General features: G+C 43.6%; 1 protein-coding gene across 1 annotated transcript; it reads right to left on the minus strand.

The window, feature by feature from the left end:
- Window position 1: 1 nt before the first annotated feature.
- RFC5 (replication factor C subunit 5) lies at window positions 2-16,233 on the minus strand. Its single transcript, XM_036756806.1, has 11 exons — window positions 16,027-16,233; window positions 10,776-10,840; window positions 10,396-10,532; window positions 9,043-9,122; window positions 8,618-8,691; window positions 6,951-7,110; window positions 6,257-6,338; window positions 4,844-4,973; window positions 3,827-3,904; window positions 1,636-1,690; window positions 2-483 (listed from the first exon to the last, which is right to left on the minus strand). The coding sequence occupies exons 1-11, from the start codon at window positions 16,089-16,091 to the stop codon at window positions 387-389; spliced, it is 1,023 nt and encodes a 340-aa protein (XP_036612701.1). The 5' UTR covers window positions 16,092-16,233; the 3' UTR covers window positions 2-386.
- Window positions 16,234-22,471: the final 6,238 nt, after the last annotated feature.

The following is a 22,471-nucleotide window of genomic DNA, read 5'->3' on the forward strand; positions in this document are numbered from 1 at the left end:
CTTAGAAAAGGACAAAATTTATTTTCAACCATAAAGCCAATAACAATAAGTAAAGATAGATATTATCACAGATTACACTTGAGATACAGACATTTTTTTCTGGGACAGCTCTAGATGGGGGCATACTTGAAGACTCTTCTCCCTTGATCAGAGCCCCAGAAAGCAGAGGCCTTCACTAAGTTGGGCACACTACAGTCAGACCATGAAATAGACTTATGGAACACCCAAATGTCCTTCAAGTTCCTTATTACCCAAATTAGTCAAGTCAACATTTCCAGGACTTTTTGTCCATTTCCAGCTCTGAGGCCACTACTTTTCCCCCAAGAGCTGCAGAATTAGGAGTCTTTGTTTTCTAATCATTGTTGGGGGCTTGGAAATTGTTTTGCTCAGGCTTCTGCTACAATTAAATCTCTGGTGACTTGAAAAGCAGCAATGAGGGAACTTAGCTGAATCTTCTCACTTGTGCCGACAGCAAGTCTGTGTCTACAACAAACCCAAATTAAACAAGAGCCCATTAGAGATCCTAACAGTTTGGAGCAAAGGAAGCAGGGAAACATTCTTTGGATAAAAATTATACCTTGTGCCCTGGAAGCTTCACCCCTCCCCCGCAAGACAATGTAATTAAATGTCTGCGTCATGAGCCACTGAGCAGAGCAAAACAAAACTTTGAACCAATTTAACACTAGTTTTAAGTAACAACCCTCTGAATTCAACTTTTTAGCTGCTCTTACTAAATTATAAAAAGATAATCAACGTAGTTTCAAAACAAAGTTTTTGCTTCCTCCATCCTACCTCCCAGGTAGCAAGAGCATTTAGGTTATCTTGTGTGTTCAGTATGGAACCAGAAATTTCAAATGGGAACACTGGTCAAGGAGATGGTGATAGTCTGTTTTAGTGAGGCTCAATGTTGCTACATCGTGGCCTCTTGGAAGTGCTTTGCTATTATAGGAATCCAGCCAAAATTTAAGTAAAAACCAATACCCACACTTATAGTTTAGGTAAAGTGACCTCAAAAGTAATGTGTAATGTAAATGTGTTATTACCCATCAACCCCCAGTAAATTAGATTAGCTGTCCCTCCCCTGTGGAGGGATATAGCTTGTTTGTTTATGTACTGCTTGCCTTCCTTGAAAGGCTAATTGTATTTGTTGGACCTGGTGGTGAAATGAGGTTTCTGTTTATTTTGTTTCCCTAAGGAACAGAGTTGGGTGGGTTGCTGCTTAAATAGCCTTTGAGTCCAAAGCCCTTGAAGTAGTTTGCCCATTTCTGAGGCCCGTCACAAATTTTCCCCTGAAGCAGACCCCGAAGACATCAAACACATCTTCAGAAAAAATGTCAGCCAGCCCCTTGAGGCCTCAGGAGGCATGTACCATTACCTAACATTTCCACCTGTCACTCACACAATTCATGTGATCTTTAAATGGGCCACTCATACCCTTCAATCTATTTCTCACTCAACCACTCACAGACTACCTGAAGAAAGGTTAAGATAATCAAGAGCAGGTTTATGGAAGTCTTGGCTGTTCAGAGAAAAAAATCCAAAGCAATACAAATGAACCAAAAAAAAAAAGTCTGAGGCAATGCAAAAAAAAATAAAAGAGAATGTAAAATGTAGGCGGATTCTGTGGATACTTACTCAATGTCTGCCATTTTGATGAGCAAATGTATTCGAACTGGAGGTGGAAAGTCAACTGGATGGAGAAAGAAACAATGAAGCAAAGGAGTGAGCTACTCCCCACCCTGAAGGCGCTGCACTTTCCAGAGATTATTATATGAAGTGATATTTGTGATCAATGTGTAGCTTGTGTTTTTTGGGGGGGGGGCGGGGCAGGGCAATTGGGGTTAAGTGACTTGCCCACGGTCACACAGCTAGTACGTGTCAAGTGTCTGAGGCCACATTTGAACTCAGGTCCACCTGACTCCAGGGCCAGTGCTCTACTCACTGCGCCACCTAGCTGCCCCTGTAGCTTGTGTTTTAAAACAAATATGGGCATCTTACATTCAATTTATCTAAATGAAACTAGAATATGGGTCCTCCTAATGGATAGTCAAACAGACATACTTTCACCTCTAAATCCTCAGAGTGAGCCAGCAGAATCCCCAGTGCACAAAAACTGCCTGGGCATCTGAGTATCAAGTGGTGAAACTACCGTTCAAGACACAGACCTTTATTCTCATTTTAGAAAGCTGGTCTGGCCTCCATCAGAAGTGTCAAACAGATGCTGCGCCTAATCAGATTAAAATGCAGTTGGAAATATTTCACCAAATAAAAAAATTTCAATCGAACAAAGATAATGTTAACATGTGGTTTTCTAAGTCACTAAGCTTCCCTGAGGATCCTTCTGTATGGTTTACTGGCCCCATTTCTAATTGTTTGATACCGCTGGTCTATGTGACTGCTAAAGTCCCTTTCCAACTCTCAAATTCTGTGCTTCTGGCAGACCAGAAAAGGTCAGTCTGGCAATACCACGAACTTGGTAGAGGTAAAATACAAGCCCAGGGAAATTTCATAGGGTTAACACTGTCTTTTACATTAGGCTCTCCTGTCTCCATTAGAATTGATCAGTTTTAAATACAAGAAATCCAATACCAGATGGAGAAAAGGTTGAGGCTTAAAATGTACATACAGTCTGTACATGTTAATAGCTGCTAAAGTTGAATAAAGCATGCACTGCAGTGAAAGAAACTACCAAAGTCTCCCATTAAAAGATGAAAATTAAAATAGTTGCAGGTCAGCATCTTCGATGAATCCTTGTGGCCATCCCACAAACAAGAGGAATGCGAGTTAGCCACTAGAGAGCCAAGCAAGTTCTTTTTCACTGTCCTAGATGTTTTTTTAAGCCACCACCAAAAAAAATCCCCAAACAAAACCCACTAGAAAACTCTTGGTTTGACCAAGAATTCTTTTTTTTTCCTAGCTGAGTGTGACACAAGGGCTTACGAAGAGAACAACTGTGCTCACCCCTTCAGGACTTCTACAATTAAATGAATGGGTGATGGCCATTCCTGGGATGGGGATGGAAGCAGCAGACATCACTTGAAGGAGAAATCTGTGCTTCTGAAAACCATACTCTTTGGCTGAAGGTCACATGGTCTTCAGCTGTGAAGAGGCCTTGAAAGGCACTGTCAATCAAGGGCTTACTGACTTAGCCTGCCACATCATTCTGCTAACAGTTACTTCCCAGTAAGGGAAAAGGGAACAGTATCTGGTATTGAGTTTCTTGGTGCTTAAGTCTAAATTCCAGAAGTACTGACCTACAGGGGAAATACTAAATAAATCACTACGGAATTTCTATTAAAATGCTTTTACTTAAAGAGAGTTTCAGTTTAGATGAGGATGCTACAGTATCTTCTTCCCTTCTGTGATGAATGCATTTTTAGAAAGATTTCGGACAAACAAACTCTGCCGCCTCCTTCCCACAACTGTTCTAGACAAAAGGTTTCCTTGGATGAATTCTATTCTTCAGACCACATTCCTAGCTATGGTATCAGAGTAATGCTTCTGACATTTCCCTCCATTTCCCAATAAAGAACCATGTTCCCAGGGCAGCTAGATGGTGCCATGTGTAGAGCACTGGCTTTGGATTCAGGGGGACCTGAGTTCGAATCCGAACTCAGACGCTTGACACACTTACTAGCTGTGTGACCTTGGGCAAGTCACTTAACCCCAATTACCTTGCCTTCCCTCTCCTCCCCCCACCCAAAAAAGGAATACAAGCTCTGTGGGGGCAGGGACTAGCTTATGTCTAAAAAAAAAAACCACATTCCCCTTCCTGCTTTTTCTACAATGATGTTTCCAAAGAAAGCAAGGAAAACACTCAAGTTACCTCGATGTACAAATAAGTGTATCTCTGTCAGAATATCGTGCAATGCCAAACCCTTCAGTGTTTTCAGTTCCATGATATCTGGAAAGGAGACTTGGTCAAGGGAAACAGAACCAGATCTACAACAAAACCATGCAAACGACTTTTAACATACTGTGATTACGGGAACTAACACCTAGATTGCATACCTTGAGTTTTACAACAGGCTTTTACTCCTTTAGTTGGCTTCCATTTCAAGACAGGCAGCGAGGCCCGTTATTATTTTAAAAAATAAATTTGTATTGCTAGCTTTTTTTTTTGCATCCCCTACATTTCTGAATGCATCCCTCTTCCGTTCCCAGAAAGCAATCCTTTATAACAAATAAAAAAGAAGAAAAATGTTCAGCAAAGCTAGGCAACACTGAACAAGTCTGACATGATATGTAGTGATCCCCACCCATAGTTGTATCTCCCTCTTCCCCAGCTTTTTTTTGTCGAGGCAACCAGTGTTAAGTGACTTGCCCAGGGTCACACAGCTAGTGGGTGTCAAGTATCTGAGGCTAGATTTGGACTTGCGTCCTCTTGACTCCAGGGCCAGTGCTCTAACCAACGCGCCACTGAGCTCAAAGGAGCAGAGGGAGGTGCCTTCTCCCATTTGTTCTTTGGAAGCCCCTCCTACTGAAAACATATTTATTTTATTTAATGAGCTTCCTGAAAAAAGCAGTTCACTTATCACTTTGCCAGACAGAAAAAAATTATTTAAGAGGTTGCAGAATATACCTGTGTACTCTTTAAATACCAGCACTAGAGAAATACTGTGTCTGCTCCAACTGTGCCCATGGAACACTGACGCCCCTCTGTACAGCCAACGCACTCCCAATAAACACTGCTCCTCATTCCCCATCACGGCAGAGACTCCCCTTCAGCTGGGAAGAGCTGCAGTCTGGAACCTACCAGGCTCTCGCTGGGTGTCAAATTCTAAAGAGGATAAACCCTCGGGGGCCTCTCCTGAGCCTCCCGGGTGAGCTCAGCAAAGGATACTCCTGTAGGCCGTGGTAAAGTCCTGGTTCAGCATCCAATCCAGAATGTTGGCGATGTCAGACTTGAGTGGGTGTCCTGTACAGGTGTACACTGTCTCCTCGGTCACCTTCCCAAAGGCCATGTTGGTGCTCTGCCCAAGAGGAGGAGAACCGATCACAATAGGGATCACTCTGCACACAAGTCAAGGGGAAGCCTGCTAGGCTACCCAGCCAGGGGCTTGCTAAGACACCACTTAGGATCCAGGCCATACTCCATTCCCCCAAGGCCTGACGCCATGGGAGAACGCTCTCTACTGGGAGTGGGGCTCCTACATCCCCCTCATCAGAGAGCATGCTTGGCTCCTCGTGGTTCTGGCAGCAAAATATTTGGAAAAAATCAAAATAGAAGGAAATGCTAAATTTTCCATTAGAGAAAATAATTTTTTTTCATCCAGGTTCACAGACCACCCCTCAAACCTCCCTCCCTACCCCCTGGACTCTATTCATGTCTTGGAAGTCTGTGGACCCCACATTAAGAACCCCTCCTATGGACAACAGGAAACCATAGAAGTTTTGAGTAAGGAATATAAGTGGCAGCATGGAGCAGTGGAGAGAGGCAGAAAGACCCAGGTTCAAATCCTGCCTCTGATGCTGTGTGACTCTAGGCCTCAGACTCTTCATGTACAAAATGAGGGATTTGGAACCAACAGCCTCCAAGGTCCTTTCCAGTTTCCATGAGTTTCTGAATGACTTGGCCAGATTTGTACCTGAAGAGTATTTTGGCAACTGTGTGATGGGTGATTTGGAGGAGACTGGAGACAGAGATTAGCTAGGAAACTGTGAAAATGATGCAGACTCAAGGCCACGTGGCCCTGAACAAGGGGGTGGCCATGTGAGCAGAAAGGAAGGGACTGTTTAAGCAGAATGGGCAGGACTTCCTAACCAACTGCAGGGTCGGAGGAGCCGAAGGTGCCACTGAGGCTTCGGGCCTGAGGGACTTGGCTGATCCTGGTATAATCAACTTGGGAGAATGAGCAGGCTTGGAGGAGAAGAGGCTGAGTTTGGTTTGGGCCATGCTGAGTCTGAGATATCTGCCTGGGGGACACCAAGTGGAAAATCTTCATCAGGCCAGAGGAGTCGTAAGACCCTAAGGGATACAGAGAAGTCGGGTGGGCGATGCTGGGCCAGCCGGCTGCAGAGTCACCTGCCCAGAGGCCATGGCTGGAGCCACAGCTGATGTGAAGCAGGCCCAGGGCAGCTCTTTGGGGGCCTGGCTTCCCAGCAGCTCCTCCCTTGCTCTCCCTCACACTTCTTGGGGAGCCTCAGCCATCACTTTTTTCTGGGGGTTCCCGATCTCACGGACAAGCTGTGCTGCTGCCTCTTCCCTCCCTGGGGAACTCATTCTAAGCCAACGCAGCTCACAGTCCAACCATACCTGCAAAATGTTTAGGGCCCTTCGCATATCACCACTGGAAAGGGTGACCAGCGCTTTCATTCCATCTTCGCTTATGTCAACACTACAAGAAAGAAGCAACAGAGATTTAAGGTTCCCACAACAGAGCAAATGCTCCCCAAAGGGAGGAAGGTAGATTTAGGATCTCCAAAATGCAGTCTCTGGGCCTGGGAAACACTGCCGACTTTTCAAGTCTCAGGCCTGTGCAAGTACTAACAACCCACTCAGTCTACAAAGATCATCCGTTCAGAACCAGGCACTGGCTGCATCCGTTCCTCTGTTAGACAAGACCAGTCAGATGACGGTCTCTGGGCATCATAATGTCACAGACCTCAATCTAAACGGAATACGAGAACTTTCCCAGTCCAAGCTCCTCATTCTGGGTGAGGAATCTGAAGCCCAGAGAGGTTAAGTCACTGGCCCGACGTGGCAGAGCTGAGATGAACATGCTTCCTCAACGTGATTAAGGAGAACACGGCATGTCAGAAACCTCCCTTCTAGTCATGAAGATCTAGATAAGTCTGCAGCAGAAAAGACACAGACCTAGCCACATGCAGCCTCTAATGACAAAAGGAGGGTACGAGGAAATCAAAAGGACATCCGAGGAAGAGGAAGGCAGCCCATAGATGGGCCAGGCCCACTCCATCTACTTCCTTCCAACCCTCCCTGTACTCACTTCTCCTCTTTTATGACGTGCTCCAGGCGGGGAACCATCAGCTCAGGAGTCAAGGGGCCAAATCGGAACCTTGTACATCGAGACTGCAGGGCGGGGATGATCTTTGACAGATAATTACAGATGAGGCAAAACCTGGTATTCTCTGTGAACTTCTCAATCACTGGAAAGAGGGGTTACAAACACACATAAATAAACTTCCCATCCAATCTCCTCAGGATGAGATGATTTAAGGACAGACCGAGACCTCGGGAATAATGTTCTAAGGGCTCCAGGGTTTTATACTTTCACGTCATGAGATGGATCCAAAAGAGGAAAGAAAACAGGGATGATGTCATCGCACCGTAGGGCCAAATGCAAGAAGGCAGAGCTGCAGGAGTGAGCGCAGGCTCAGAGCTGACGGGCCATGTGGGCACCTCCTTCACAGGACAAGGTCAGCCACAACCAGCTTTCATTTGGTCATTTGCCTGCAGCAGCAGACTACAAGCTCTTTGAGAACAGAGATCATTCTTCATTGGTCTTTGGATCGCCAGGGTTGAGCCCCATGCTTGTCCCTTAATTAATGCTGTTGACTGATTCTACTACGTCTCTTCCAAAACATGAAGTCTGATAAACTTGCCCCACTTGAAAATTATCTCCAATGCTATTTCTGCAGTTGTGATAAGGCAGCTCCTCCATCCCACGCCCCCCAACTAAAATTCCAAGTCAGAGCAGAAGGAAGACAGGCAGCAGATTTCACAGTGAGACCCCACAGCAGGGGGCTTTCAACCTGGTTTGAGAAACCATAAAAGGGCTCTCAGAAGAGATGACTTAGATTACAGGACCTACAATCCTAGGCTCATACGCTTGATGTTTTGACTTCGGTGTCTGCCCAGGCTGGAAGTTATTCCACAGCCAGATGCCAAGGAAAAGCTGCCAAAAACTTCTCTGGCTGGAGGAGATTCCAGGTTGAGGAGGAATTAGCCTCTTCATAAGCATGTACTGCAATCCACACACTCCCACTGGAACTTCTGAAAAGACCAGATCTCTCACAGGACAACACTTCAGAATCTTAAAAGGGAGACAGACTGCTGATAAATACTCTTTTGGAGGAAATCAGCTAATTAATTTTGTGAAGAGTGAGATGAGGTCATCTCATGCAAAGTATCCATTTGTCAGACAGTGAAGAAGAAATTTCAGTTTTCTAAGAGTTCCTACAATCTACTTGCGAATTACTCCCTATCAATATTTTGTACCTCAGAGACCCAAGAGTACAAAGATCATTCTAACAGCTCAGGAATGAAGGATTAACCATCACCCCCAACAAAAGGCTTCTCGGAGTGCGTACAAACTCTTAGCACCACAATCAAACCTAGCTACAGAGGCTAAAGGAGATAATGCCTGGTCGAGCATGAATCCCCAGTAACGTTAGCACCCCCAATCTTAGCCAATGGCAGGGCTCCTTTCAAACTTTACTATCACTCTGCTATTGAAAATGAACAGAGAAAGCGTGGATTTCACACTAAGATCCGGCAGATCCCAGGTGCCTTGCTGTGGCCAGCCATTAAAAAACTCTCTTTCCACAGGTGAATACATGGGTACAATTAATGAACACATAAGAAACAGGGAACTTAATGGAAAACAACTAATAAATAAGACAGCATGTAAATGAGCACACTTGCTCCTCTCACCTCTTCTCAAGGCATTCTGGGCATCCTGTGTCATGGCATCTGCCTCATCCAATATCACAAGTTTAAAACCTTTCCTAGTTATAAAAAAGATAATACAGCTTTTAAGAATTCCTTCAATCTTCTTTCATGTAGGTCAACAATAAAAACACAGGTGATTATCTCTTCAAGAGTTTGTTAATACAGGCCTTGACTGAATTGTATTTTTAAATGTTATGAAAAATTTGCCTTGGAAAATGTTTTTGGACTGCCATGTCTATTATCTACCATCCAGTCTCCCTGATATCGTGTTTCTCTCACATGGCTAAATTTTGCTAACTTATTCTGTCTTTACAAGATGGTAAAAGAAGTGGGAAATGGGTAATAAATTAGACTTTCTCTTCATTGTTGAAAATCATCAGGGAGAAAATGTACCCAATAGTTCTTACTTAAATATTGTCCTTGTGCTGGCAAAGCTCAGGATTGGTCCCCGTACAATATCTATTCCTCGGTCATCAGAAGCATTGAGCTAAAGGGAGAAAAGACCATCAGAATCACATTGGGGGGGGGGGAAGGTAGAGGACTGTATCTATTGTATACAAACATTTCCTTTAGTAAAGCCTTCCTCAATTCATTCCAATAGGATGGAACTCTCTAGGTCTAGAATACTGAGAAAAAGAAAACACCATAAATTAAAAAACACCCCCGCCAATGACTGGGCAGGATCTCTGACAATCAACCACATCTTTTCTTATCTCTCTCATTTAAAGGATAAGCACACGCATCATCTAAGTTAAAGTTAGCTGCCTGGTCACCCCAGATAGCAAATTAGGAAAGAAAATAAACAATTATTTGTTTATTAAATTAAAAATTTAATTAAAAAATAAACAAAATAAACAATGCTGTCATCCCAGACAGCAAAGTAGGAACAATGCTATTATAGAGAATGTTTTCACAAGCTGAAGAATTTTTACTACATTAAAATGCAAAGAATGGTAACATCGGCATGGCCATAACATCGACACTATTTCTGAAAGGCAAACAAATAATAAAATGTAATCTAATGTAACAGAATATAATAATATATAAAGCCCACTTCTGTGATAGCACATTCAAATTTCAAAGTCTCGAGAGGTTGTAAATGGCTTCAGGGAAAAGATGACAAACAATATGGCAAAGTCCTGCATAATACAGTCAGGAGCCTTTGGAGTGCTGTTCTATTAACTAAGCCTAACTTACATGCATGTGATGCCACTGTCAGAAGTAAACTTAGAAATGCCTCATAACTAATTTGGTCTGAGGCTACTGATAGGGCCTATGTGGCTTCCTTTTCTTTCTTTCCTTGTTTTGTTTTTTTTTTTTGGAGGTAATCGGGGTTAAGTGACTTGCCCAGGGTTACACAGCTAGTAAGCGTCTGAGGCCGCATTTGAACTCAGGTCCTCCTGACACTGGGACCAGTGCTCTATCCAATGTACCACCTAGATGCCCCTTCATGTGGCTTACTTTTTGAAGCAAAATAAAACCAGCTACCGTGTTACTGAAGACTTGAGGATAAACTGAATATATTGGTAAATTGCACAGCCATACCAATAGCCACGTGGAAGATAGTGCCAGAAGTCCTGCTGTACTTACTCAGACCCTTACTAGGCTTTGTAACCAAGTCTTTTAAACTCTCTGAGCTTCGCTATGAAATAAGATTAATGACAGGTGGAGTACCCACCTCGTGGAGTTATGGGCTCAAATGAGAGAAGCTATGGAAAGCATTCTGTAAATGTTAAGCTGTATAGTAAGAGCGAGCTCACCTCCAGGACCATAGAGTTGAACTCCTTGTCTTTGTAGAGTTGTTTGGCACAGGCCAAGATGGTGGATGTCTTTCCTGTCCCGGGGGGGCCATAGAGAAGCAGATGTGGCAGTCGATCTTCACTGATAAATTTTTGGACTGAAGATGGAGAAGAGAGGGATCATCAAACTTTGTACATTTACCTCCTTATGCAAGTAGCTCCTCTAGCCCATTCCCAGGATGTGGAAATCTTAGTGCACATTCTAAGATGACAAAGCATTAAAAAATATTGTTATGTTGCCCCTGGAAAGACAACGGCAGGACATTCAGGTCCTTCAAATGGGAGGACGAGGGTTATTAATGACCTCTAAATCTAGGATTCTGAAACACACTGACACTTACTGGTGCTTAGGATATCCTGATGAGAGATTAGGTCATTCAGTGTCTGTGGTCGATATTTTTCAACCCTGAAATAAGAATTTCCATATATATATCTATTACGACAAAAATATAAGCAAAAAGACTTTAGCTTAGGCAAGAGTTTAAAATCTATTGTGTTCCCACTAAGAATCCTTGTGCATTCTAAATTATTTGTAGAACACAAACTGTTACCTGTGAGGCTCTGGATGTGTGTGCAGAGGATTTTACCCATACCTGTTTGTTCCCAAAGACGAGGAAGGCCAGGGCCAATGTGGTTCAATGAGCACTAACTATGGATTCCACACCCCACCTCTGGCACAACTACCCACGTGACCTTGGGCTTATCCTTTCTAGGTCCATTTTCTGATTGTACAATAAAGGGTTTAGACTAGATGGCTTTTGAGGTCCCTTCTGGGTCTAGGTACATGGACCTTTTCTTGATGAAGCACAATTACTAATTTCTTCAAACTGAATTCAATTGAACGAATATTCATTAAGTTCCTACGTACAATGCACTGTGCCAGAGCTACCAAGACAAGAACTCCTCACTCATCCATACAGGAGCTCACAGCTGATGGATGTGATCACTGTGCTAAAGCATCTGAAGGACTATCACAGGCATAGGAAAGGCCACAGAGATAGGGACATGCCAATGCGAGAACTAAATAGTCATGAAAGGCTTTCTGGGGGGGGGGGGCAGGGATGGGGCAGGGCACCTGAGCTGGGCCCTTCAAGAAGCCAAGAGAAACACAGAGGAGAGGAGGGACTGAAGTCTACGAATGAACGACAGACCTGCGGCAGATGGAGTGCCAAGTCTGGTAAACTATAAATACGTCAAGTTGACTGGAATTTTGTGAAGGCAGGCTGGAGCCAGACCATGTAGGACAGGGGTGGGGAACCTGCGGTCTTGAGGCCACATATGGCCCTCCAAGTCCTTAAGTGCAGCCCTTTGGCTGAATCCAAGCTTCATAGAACATTTTCCCTGATGTAGGACCTTAAATTCCAAACCAAGTGTTATTACTTTACCCTAGGGGCAAGAGCAGGAGAGTGACACAGCCAGACTCATTCTTCAGGAAGATTATTTTGGCAGCTGTGTGAGGGATGGATCAGAGAAAGGAGACAGGAAACAGGCTACTGCCACAGCCCAGGTGGGAGGCCAAAGTGGCCATGTGACCCAAAGTCTTATCATCACTGACAGAGACTGGAGACAAATTACTGAAAGGAAGTCACAAGTTGGGATAAAGTGCTCTGTTATCACCCCAAACCTGTATTCTCCTCTTCCCGATATTTCTCTCATGCCTAGGATTTCTTCTGAGCCAGAGGAAGCTGAGCCTTTAGTTTCAGGGTAATTCCTCCTCTACGTGGACTGTGAACCCCTGCCATGGGTCTGGTTTGTTGTTGAAGGAATCAGGATATTTAGCTCAGAGAAGAGAGGATGGAGCAGCCTTTGTCTAAGTATCTAAAGGACCCTCTGGGGGAAAAGGGATTGGATCATTCTGCCTGGCTCCACAGGGGGGAAAACTGCAAAAGGGCAGACTGAGGTTTGATTCAAATAAGGCTTTGAAGAATCAGAGCTAACCCAAAGGAGAACAAACGGGTCATCAAAGAGGAAGTGGGTTCCTTTTACATTGTTGTTGTTTGTCCTTCGTCTTCCAAGAGCACCAGTGACATTACGGTGATGTCTTGACTCATGGACAAACTGGATTTCAGCGAGGCAGAGCTGCACAAAGTCCTCAAAGGTCTCTCTTCCAGAGTCATTGAAGTTCAGTGGCAGTGGCCAGATGCCTGGTGATGGTTCAGGAGGCAGTGGATGACCGCGGTGTCTTCCATGTCTGACCAAGCTTTAAGCGCTCCACAGCGCCTGCGTCGGCTGCCTTCATGGCCATTAGAACACACTGTTCTCATCTACCCATCCTGTTGGGCAAAGTCTTCACATGCTTAGGGTAGACATCCCCCTAACTCACCGATAGGTTTGAGGCCTGTTGGTTACCCTCAACCTGGTTTAGCTGTCTGCTGAGGTAGTTTTACCAGATGTGGCTGCTGTGCATGCCACAGCATCTTGGAAACACAGGTGAGAGTTGGGGGATGGGTGGATGGGGGAGGAGCAGCCCTGAAAAAGGACCTGACAAGCCCTCATGCCAGAGGGGCTAGTCCTCTCTGAACACCCCCATACACCTTATCCCCCTTCTATAGAGGGGAGGGGATGGAAAGGAGGAATTAAATAAGAGAATGAGGGAGGATATTAAAGGATTCTGAGATGGGGAGAAGCGGGAGCTCCCAGCAAATAGCTTCTATTCTTTCAGTGAAGTAGGAGGTGTGAGGGTTGAGGGAGGAGGCAGTATCGGAGTCCTGAGGACAGAAAAGCTTTGCAAAAGCCACTCTGAAGAGTGAGACAGAGAACTGACTGGGGAGCAGGGAGTAAAATGATGGCCTAATTGCAGGAGTGAGGATCTTGTTGGGATCAGATAACATAAATTTACCCAGCATGGCTGGATATGACTTTGTCCTGGTTTGTTCAGCAAGATGCCAAAAAGAAGGCAGGAGGCAGAGCATAGGAAAGATCCAGGGTTACTGTTGGGCAAGATGGGAACAGCAATAGAGCCACTAGGGCTCAGTGGACAGAGTGATGGGACTGGGGTCAGGAAGACCTGAGTTCAAATCTCACCTCAGACACTAGTGGTCTGATCGTGGACAAGTCACTTAATCTGTGTCTGCCTTGGTTTTTTTATTTTTTAATTGTAAAATGCAGATAACAATAGTACCTACCAACCCAGGGTTGTTGTAAGGATTAAACGAGATAATATTTGTAAAGTGCCTGGCGCTTATTGTTGCTTAATAAATCCTCCCTTCCCTCCAAGAGGACAAGAGTGCAAGAGATTCAAGAGTATAGGAAGGCTTGTAACTGAACTGGCTAAGTAAAGACCAAAATTGGGAAGGGTGGAAAGTGGAGCCACAGTAAGGATGACAGCCTGGGAAATATGAAGAGGCTTAGAAGCCATAAGGCTTAGGGAGATAGGTTATGATTAGAGAATGGAATTTTACAAGTTTTAATCATGTATATGCAGCCTTGTACATGCACTATTCCATATCTACTCTTCCCTTCTGCAAAGAAGAGAGGGAGAAATATTTTCTCAACTCTTCTCCAAGGTGACACTTGATCATTATAACTAAATATTCAGTTTTTTGGGGGGAGAACATTCTGTTTACATTGTGCCAGGAACTAAACCTGGCAGTAGAGACAAAAAAGACAAAAACAAAGGCAGTTCATGCCCCCAAGGAGTGTACATCAGGCGATACAATGTGCACACATAAACTGATACCAAAAATATATAAAATAAATACAAGGTAATTTCAGGGGTGGAGGCAGAAGGCACCAATAGTTGTGGGGGATCAGGAAAGGCCCTGTCTGTAGCAGGATATACCACCTAGCCGAGTTCTGAAGGAGGCTGGGGATTCAGAGGAATGGAGGTGAAGAAGGAATACATTCTAGGCTTGGGTACAGCTAGTTCGAAGTTGGGAGATGGGAGATAGAAGATCACGTGTGAGGGACATCAATTAGGCCAGCTTGACTGTGCTAAATAAAGGGGAATGACAGTGTACCAAGTCTGAAAGGAGAAGCTGTGGAGAGCTTTAAATCCTTAAATCCTGATCTAAGGAGTTTGCCTTGGATCTTGGAGGCAAAAGGGAGCACTGGAGCCTTGTGAGCAAGAGCATGACACAGTCAGATAGATGCTTTGGGAAGATCACATTGGCAGCTGTGGGCAATGTGGCCTGGCTGTGGGGAGTGGTGGGGTGAGAGGTGTTGTGGGGGCAGAGACAAGACATCCAGTAGAGGTAAAGCTGACCAGACTCAGGAGTTGGTAGGACATACAGTCATTGAGCTTTCTTGGTTCTGCTCACTACACTTACAAGTACACATACATCTTTCCAATCTCCTCTGAATTGTTCCTATTTCTTATTAGTGTATCTGTCTTTTAGCAAACCCTCTGATACTAATGATGTCATCATCTTGGCCAATTCTCTGGGAGTGAGGGAGAATCTCAGCATATTAATTTGTAATTTTAATTTTTAGTGGATTTGGAATGACCTAACTCCTTCAATTTGCAGAAAAGGAAAATGCCCAGTCAGGCGATGGGAGTGTCTTTCTAAGATGGGTCAGCATCACTGGATCTGAGTATGTAGATAGAGAGGAGTAAGGTGAAAGGAGACTGGAAATGCAGGAAGCGGTTAGGACTGGAGAGAGGCAGATCCACTAGCAGGCTATTAGGATAGTCCAGGTGTGAGCTGATGAGGGTCTGCACGACTGACAGCAAGAGATAGAGTGATAGAGAAGGGGACATATTTGAAAGATGCTGTAGAGGTGAAACAGAGATGGGGCAAAGGTGAAATGAACAAGAGATGGGGCAGAGGTGAAATTGACCAGAAATGTTGCAAAGGTGAAATGGACAAGAGACTGCTGCAGAGGTGAAATGGACAGGCCTTGGCACCAATCTGGATCTGGGAGGTGAGATAGTGAGAAGTACAGGATGACTCCTAGGTTGTGGACCTGAGGGACTGAGGGCATGGTGGTGCCCTTGACAGTCACAGTGATATTGGGGGGAAAATAACAAAGTTTTTTTTTGGACATACTGAATTTAAGATGTCTGCTGGATATCGGGTTCCAGATGTTAGAAAGGCAGTTGGATATACGAGAATGGACGTCAGTAGGAGTTTGAGGAAGTAAAAGTAGGTTTGAGAATCATCAGCATAAAGATGATGATTAAATCCATGGGAGCTAATGGTGTCACCAAGTGAAGTCCTACGGAGGTAGAAGAGTGTCCTGGACATAGGGTGTGATCTGGAGGAGGAGCCAGCAAGTTCTGAGGCTGAGAAGGAGCAATTAGATAAGGAGGACCAGAGAGATGGGGGGGCCCTGAAAACCTACAGTGGAGAGTGTCACGGAGGAGGAAGGAAGGAACTAACTGCGTTCCAGCCCTAAACCTATGATCCTCCATCGCTTTCACTCACTCGGCCCCGACCCCACTCGGTGCTCTCTGGGGACGTCCCCAGCTCTAATTCTAAGCTCCCACGTGTCCCTTCTTGGGCCTCAGTTTCCTGATTTGTCCTACTCCAAGGCCTCTGGAATTGCCCCGGGTTCTGAACCCTGCCCCTTCCCCACCTCGGCGCAGTCCCACGCCCGGGCCCCTCTCCAGGCTGCGGGATCCCTGCCCCGCCCCGGACGCAGCCCCCCTACCAGGGCAGGTTCCTGCTTCTGGCCGCAGGCTGCTGTTGCTGCCGCCCCACGGCCTGGGCCTCCATGGCAGTGCTGGCCCAGAGCGCACGGAGAGATTTGGAGCGCAGCGCAGAAGCGTTCAAAACACTGCCTCTCCGTTCCCGCCACAGCTCGCGCGCGCCGCATCTGCTCTCGCGAGGCTTGGCCACTACCGCCGTGCCTGCCCTTCCCCCCACGCCCCCTTCCGGGAGTTAGCCCAGCCCATTTCGGTTGCTAAGGCTTGGAGTAGGTTGCTAGGTAACCGCGAGGTTCGCGTAGTGCACAGGCGCAGTCAGGCAGCGTCTGTCAGGGGCAAGGGCGGGGGACCAAGCTTCTGCTCCAGCTGTGTGGCCAGGTCGAGAGAGGCTGGGGCGGTATCTCTGGTAGGAAGGAAGAGTGGGGTCCGGGAAAATGAGAGTGAGTATGGAGGAAAAGGAAGTGGTGACAGCAAGGAGCTAGCATGGATTCATCAAGAAGATGCCACATTAAAGTAGTCCACATGTATTCATTCCTTCCTTCGTTCATTCATTCGAGGCACCTGGTGGTGCAGTGAGTGGATAGAGTACTGGAATCAAGAAGTCTTGAGTTCAAATCCAACCTCAGACACTTAGTAGCTCCTGTGACCCTTGGCAAGTGACTTAACTTCTATTTGCCTTAGTTTCCTCAACTGTAAAATGGGGGTGATAATAATAGGACCTACCTCATAGGGCTGTTGTGAGGCTCAAATGAGAAAGTATTTGTAAAGGTGTTTAACATACAGTGGCGCTTTATAAATGTTTATTCCTTTATTCATTTACTCCTTCATTTATTACTTCCTTCCTTTATAAATGTTTATTCCTTCCTCCCTCCCTTCCTTCCTCCCTTCCTTCCTTCCTTCCTTCCTTGCAGCTGGTGGTATGGTGGGTAGAGCCCTGGCCCTGGAATCTAGAAGACCTGAAGTCAAATCTGACCTCAGATACTTACTAACTGTGTGACCCTTGGAAAGCCACTTAACCTCTGTTTGTCTCAGTTTCTTCCAAAGAAAGTGGGGATAATAACAGCACCCGCCTCATAGAGTTGTGAGGCTCGGATGAGATAATATTTATAAAGATATCTAGCACATAGTAGGTGTTCTAAAAATACTTGTTCCTTCATTTATTCGTTCACTCCTTCTGTTGGTTATTAGTGCTTTTGATCATTAATCATCCACTCCTATATTCACTTATTCATTTATTCCTTCCTTCTTTCTTTCATCCATTCACTCTTTCATTCATTTATTCATTCAGCAAGCCTTTATTCAGTAACTGCTACATGCCAGGCACTGTGCTAAGTCTTGGAGATATCCAGACAAGAAAGGAAAGAGTTTTATCTTTCAAGGAGCTAGTGTTCTATTTTTTTTAAAAGAGAATGCTTGATTATTCTCTTATATCTGCTTCCCCAATATCTAGTAATTGAGTCTTGTTGACTTTACTTCTCCAGTACCTTCTTTTTACTAATTTTATAGCCACCAGTAAGTCAGTCCAATAAACAAGCATTTGTCAAGGTCTCATTAGATCCAGGCTCTGTGCTAAGTACTGGAGATACAAAGAAAGGCAAAAACAGGAATATGGGCCCTGCCCTCAAGGACCTCACCTTCTAATGGGAGACAATGTGCAAAACAATTACAATATAATGTATTTATTAATAACAATTAGTATTTATATATCACTTTATACACATCTCATTTTATCCTCAGTAGGTGCTATCCTCATTTTCCAGATGAAGAAACTGAGGCAGACAGAAGTTATATGACTTGCCAGGGTTATACAATTGGTTAATGTCTGGGGAAAGATTTGAACTCTGATCTTCTTAACTCTTCATCCAGGGTTCTAGCCACCATATCACCTAGCTGCCTCATATGCATAGTAGTTTGGAAGGATTCTATTTGGGATGGAATCCGGGATTCCTGAAATGAATAGATTAGGAAAGGCTTCCTATAGAAAGAAGGATTTAAGTTGAACCTTGAAGGAAACCAGAAAATCCAGGAGCCATGTCACTTCTTGCTTGGACTATTCAATGCCTACTCCCTCCCCCTCCCCTTCCCCCCACCTTTGGTCTCCTTGTAGATACTCTGATGGAGTGGAATAAGTCCAGGATTTGGAATCCAAGGACCTGGTTTCTAACTGAAGCTCTGCCACTTGGTGCCTGTGTGACCTCTGGTAAGTCACAACATTTCTGGCCCTTGGTTTCCTCATCTGTGATATAATGGAGTTAGACTAGATGATGGCTAACTATAGGTCCTTCCAGCTTTAGATTTATGATGTTATAATCAACCTCAATACATCCACACAGTTCTCAAATGAACATTCCTGTATCACCAATATGACCACATCACCAATATGCCCGAGAAATTTCAATGGCTCCTATGCCCTGTAGGTTAGAACTCACACTCCTTAGCTCCTGCTCATTTTGCCTGACTAATTTTATCTTACTCTTCTTCATACATACAAGCTATATTCAGCTCAAGTCAACTAGCATTTTTAAAAGCCCTACTATGTGCCAGGTACTAAGCTAAGTGCTGGGGATATAAAGAAAGACAAAGAAACAAATGTATGGATGAATGGATAGATGGTTAGATAAACAAATAGATAACTGAATGAACAAACAAATGAATGAACAAATGAATAGATAGATAAATAAAACCAGTCCCTTCTCTCAAGTAGCTCATAGTCTTAATTGAAGAGCCAGTCTGGGCATCTTGCTGTTCCTAAACTTGACTCTCCAGCTCTCCTTTCCATAACTTTGCACAAGCTGTTCCCATATGTCAAATGCACACACTCTTCATTTCTCTGTCTTAGAATTCTTACTTTCCTTTGAAGTTCAGCTTAGGTGCCATCTCCTCTATTCAGCTTTTTCTGATTACCTTAGTGGTTAAAATTCTTTTCTCCCTCAAATCATCTTGTATTTTAAAATTTTTGAGTACTATATTCTCTAGCAGAATGTAAACTGTAGGGGAATGGTTTTTGGCTTTATATCCCTAGTGCCTAACACAATGTCTTGTATATAGTAGGTCCTTAATAAATGCTTGTTTAATTTCCTTTTCTGGCAGAATTACAAGGACAGTATGCATCTTTCCATCTACCCTCTATTTCGCTGTCACCCTGATTAGAGACCATGCCCTAAAGGATCTGGGTCATTGTCTTGCTCTGAGGCCTGCGTGAACCAGACTGGTGAGAGTCCACTTTAGCCACTTCCAGATCTGGCCATTCTTCTTTCTGGTCATCTTGCCATTTGACCTACCATAAAACCCATTCCCACTCCTAGCTGTTAGTCTGGGATCTACATTGCGATAGCTTCTGAAAAAGGTGCATCAGACATGGCAAACAACTGTCTTGTTGACATACTCATCATGTCTGTGCTTTCCCAAACCAAAACAGCCTTCCTTGGCTACCATTCCCTTATATGTGTTGCCTCCCACTCCCCTCCCCTCCCCTCTCCTTCCCTCTCCTCTTCTTCTCTCACCTCCCCCACAAGGATAGGAACTCCCTCAGTTTTGAATTTGTATTTCAATCAGTTAATCAATCAACATTCTTTTATTAAATGCTATATACCAGGCATTATGCTAGGCATCAGGAATGCAGCCCCAGTGCAGTGCCTGGCACATAGTGAGGGCTAATAAATGTTTCAGTTCATTCAGTCATACTTCAATTTCAGCAAAGCAGTTGACAAAATCTTTCACTCTATTCTCATGGAAAGGATGTGGCCTAGATAATAGTAAAATAATATGAATTCAGAACTCATTGAATGTTCAGAACTAGAGTAGTCATTAACAATTTGATGTCCTATATGTTCTAAAATATTTATAGCAGCTCTCTTTGTGGTGGTAAGAATTGGAGACTGAGGGGATGCCCATCAATTGGGGAATGGCTAAACAAGTTGTGGTATGTGATTTGATGAAATACTATTCTACCATAAATGATGAGTTGGTGGATTTTTAGAAAAGCATGGAAAGACTTGCATGAAATAATGAAAAGTGAAATTAGCAGAACCAAGAGAACATTGTATACATAACAGCAATATTGTGTGAAGAATAATTGTGAACAACCAGGTTAGTCTGAGTATTATAAATTCTCAAATCAACTATAAAGGACCTATGAAGGAAGATGCTATCCACTTCCAGAGAAAGAACTGATAAATAGAAGTATGCATAGTATAATTTTAGATATATTTATAAATGTGTCAAATGGTGGCTTTCTCTAGTGTTGGGTGGGGAGGGAGGGAGGGAGACAGTTTTGAACTTAAAATGTAACAAATAAATAAAATTTAAAAAATAACTTGTTGTCACCTTGGAGGGAGGTTTCTAACACAGTGCCTAAGGGATCTCTGCTTAGCCTTGTAGCCTTGTACTGAGATTTGAAATCAAACACTTGAATGAAGGCGTAGTTTAACGATTTAATGGAGCAAACATTTATTAAGCCCTACTATGTGTAACACATTGTTCTAGCTTCTGGGAATATAAAGATGAAAACAAAAACATCTGAGACCTCAAGGAGCTTATATTTTTCATGGAAAACATACTTATCAAAAGTGCAGATAGATGACATGAAGCTGGGGTGGGGGAAAGATAATATATTGAATAATAATATAGAGAATTACAAATTTGCAAAGTGCTTCACACATGCTATTTGAGCCTTATATAACCCTGTTAGGTGTTATTATCTGCATTTCACAGATGATAGCAAATGAGTCTCAGAGAAGTCAAGTTATCTGACCAGGGTTACAGATCTAGTAAATATTAGGGGCAGAATTAGAACCAGAGTCAGGGGCCTGGAATCTCCTGACGGCCTAGAATAGTTGTGTTATGTGACTCCTTCTAAACTCCCCTCTACGTATTTTAAAATGTTTCACAGTTGCCTTCCCTTCCCTTCCCTCCCCTCCCCTTTCCTTGCCTTTTTATTTGCATCATCATCACTGCTCTCCCTCCTCCAAATAAAAGCCTTTCCTTGTAACAAATATAATCAAGCAAAGTAAATCCACACATTGGTCCTGGGTGAAAATGTATGTCTCCTTCTGTACCTCTAGTCCGGGGGTGGGGGGAACCTGCAGGCTCGAGGCCACATGTGGCCCTCTAGGTCCTCAAGTGCAGCCCTTTGACTGAATCCAAACAGAAGTGTAGCCACTTGTGGTCTCGAGGCTGTAGGTTCCCCACCCCTGAGCTAATCCTTAACCTCTGCCAAGAGTTTCAGAAGGATGCTTTATCATCAGTCTTAGGAATTGTGATTAGTCATTGCATTAGCCAGAGTTCTTAAGTCTTTCAAAGTTTTCTTTTACAAAAATGTTGTCATTGTATAAATTGTTTTTCCCCCCGGTTCCATTCGCTTTACTCTGCATTAGTTTACGTAAATCTACCCTTTCATTCCTATCATTTCTTACAGTGCAATAATATTCCATTACATTAACAGATCATAACTTATTCATCCATTCCTCATCTAATGGACATGCATTTTATTTCTAGTTCATTTGCTATGTCAAAAAATAAGGGTAAAAATATTCTTGTACACACGAGTCCTAGTCCTCTATCTTTAATCTCTTTGCAGTATGTTTCTAGTAGTGGTACCATTGGTTAATGGGAATATACAATGGAGTGACTTTTTGAGCATAGTTCCAAATTGCTTCCCAGGGTGGCTGGATCAATTCACAACTCCAGCAACAATGCATTAGTTTACCTCCCTCATACCACCTCCAACTAGTCATTTTACTTTTCTGCCATCTTTGCCAATCTGATGGGTGTAAATTGGGACCTCAGAGTTGTCTTAATTTGCATTTCTCTTATTAGCAATTTGGAGCACTTTTCCCAGGTACATAGATACATATGATAATTTCCCAGATACATAGAGAACTGACAGAAATATATAAGATCTGGAAGCTCTGAGCTATTTTGATAATAATAAATTTTGATAATTTTGATAATAATAAAAAAGATAAATCATCCAATACAATGTGTAAATTTGATAGCTTGTACCTCTTTTGAAAACCATCTGTTCATATCATTTGACCATTTATCTATTGAGGAATAGGTCTTATTCTTATGTAGGGATGGGGATAAGAACTGGATTTGTGATATTATTAGTCAGTCAGTCAGTCAACAAGCATTTGTTAAGTGCTTACTATATTCCAGGAGACCATCAGTGGATAGACTTGGAATCAGGAAGATCTGTGTTCAAATATGGCTTCAGAAACTCTGTGTGATTCTGGGCAAGTCACTTAACTTCTTTTTGCCTTAATCTACTAGAGAAAGAAATGATAAACTGCTCCAGTATCTTTGCTAAGAATACCCTATGGACAGTATGGTTGGACGTGACTGAATATCAACAATAATGTTCTAAGTCACTGTACTAGGTGCTAGGGATAAAAAGGAAGGAGAAAAACCATATTCTCTGTTCTTATTAAGGAGCTCACCTAAGGGAGG

This window comes from Trichosurus vulpecula, chromosome 1 (genome assembly GCF_011100635.1).
Source record: "Trichosurus vulpecula isolate mTriVul1 chromosome 1, mTriVul1.pri, whole genome shotgun sequence".
Lineage (NCBI taxonomy): Eukaryota > Metazoa > Chordata > Mammalia > Diprotodontia > Phalangeridae > Trichosurus > Trichosurus vulpecula.

What these genes read in the sequence shown, in the direction of transcription:
- RFC5 (XM_036756806.1), bottom strand. Translation starts at nt 16,091, where the DNA reads ATGGAGGCCCAGGCCGTGGGGCGGCAGCAACAGCAGCCTGCGGCCAGA. An exon ending in AGCACAAGGACAATATTTAA is followed by an intron (nt 8,692 to 9,042) that starts GTAAGAACTATT and finishes TTTTATAACTAG; the next exon opens with GAAAGGTTTTAAACTTGTGA. An exon ending in ACACTTATTTGTACATCGAG is followed by an intron (nt 1,691 to 3,826) that starts GTAACTTGAGTG and finishes TTCTCCATCCAG; the next exon opens with TTGACTTTCCACCTCCAGTT.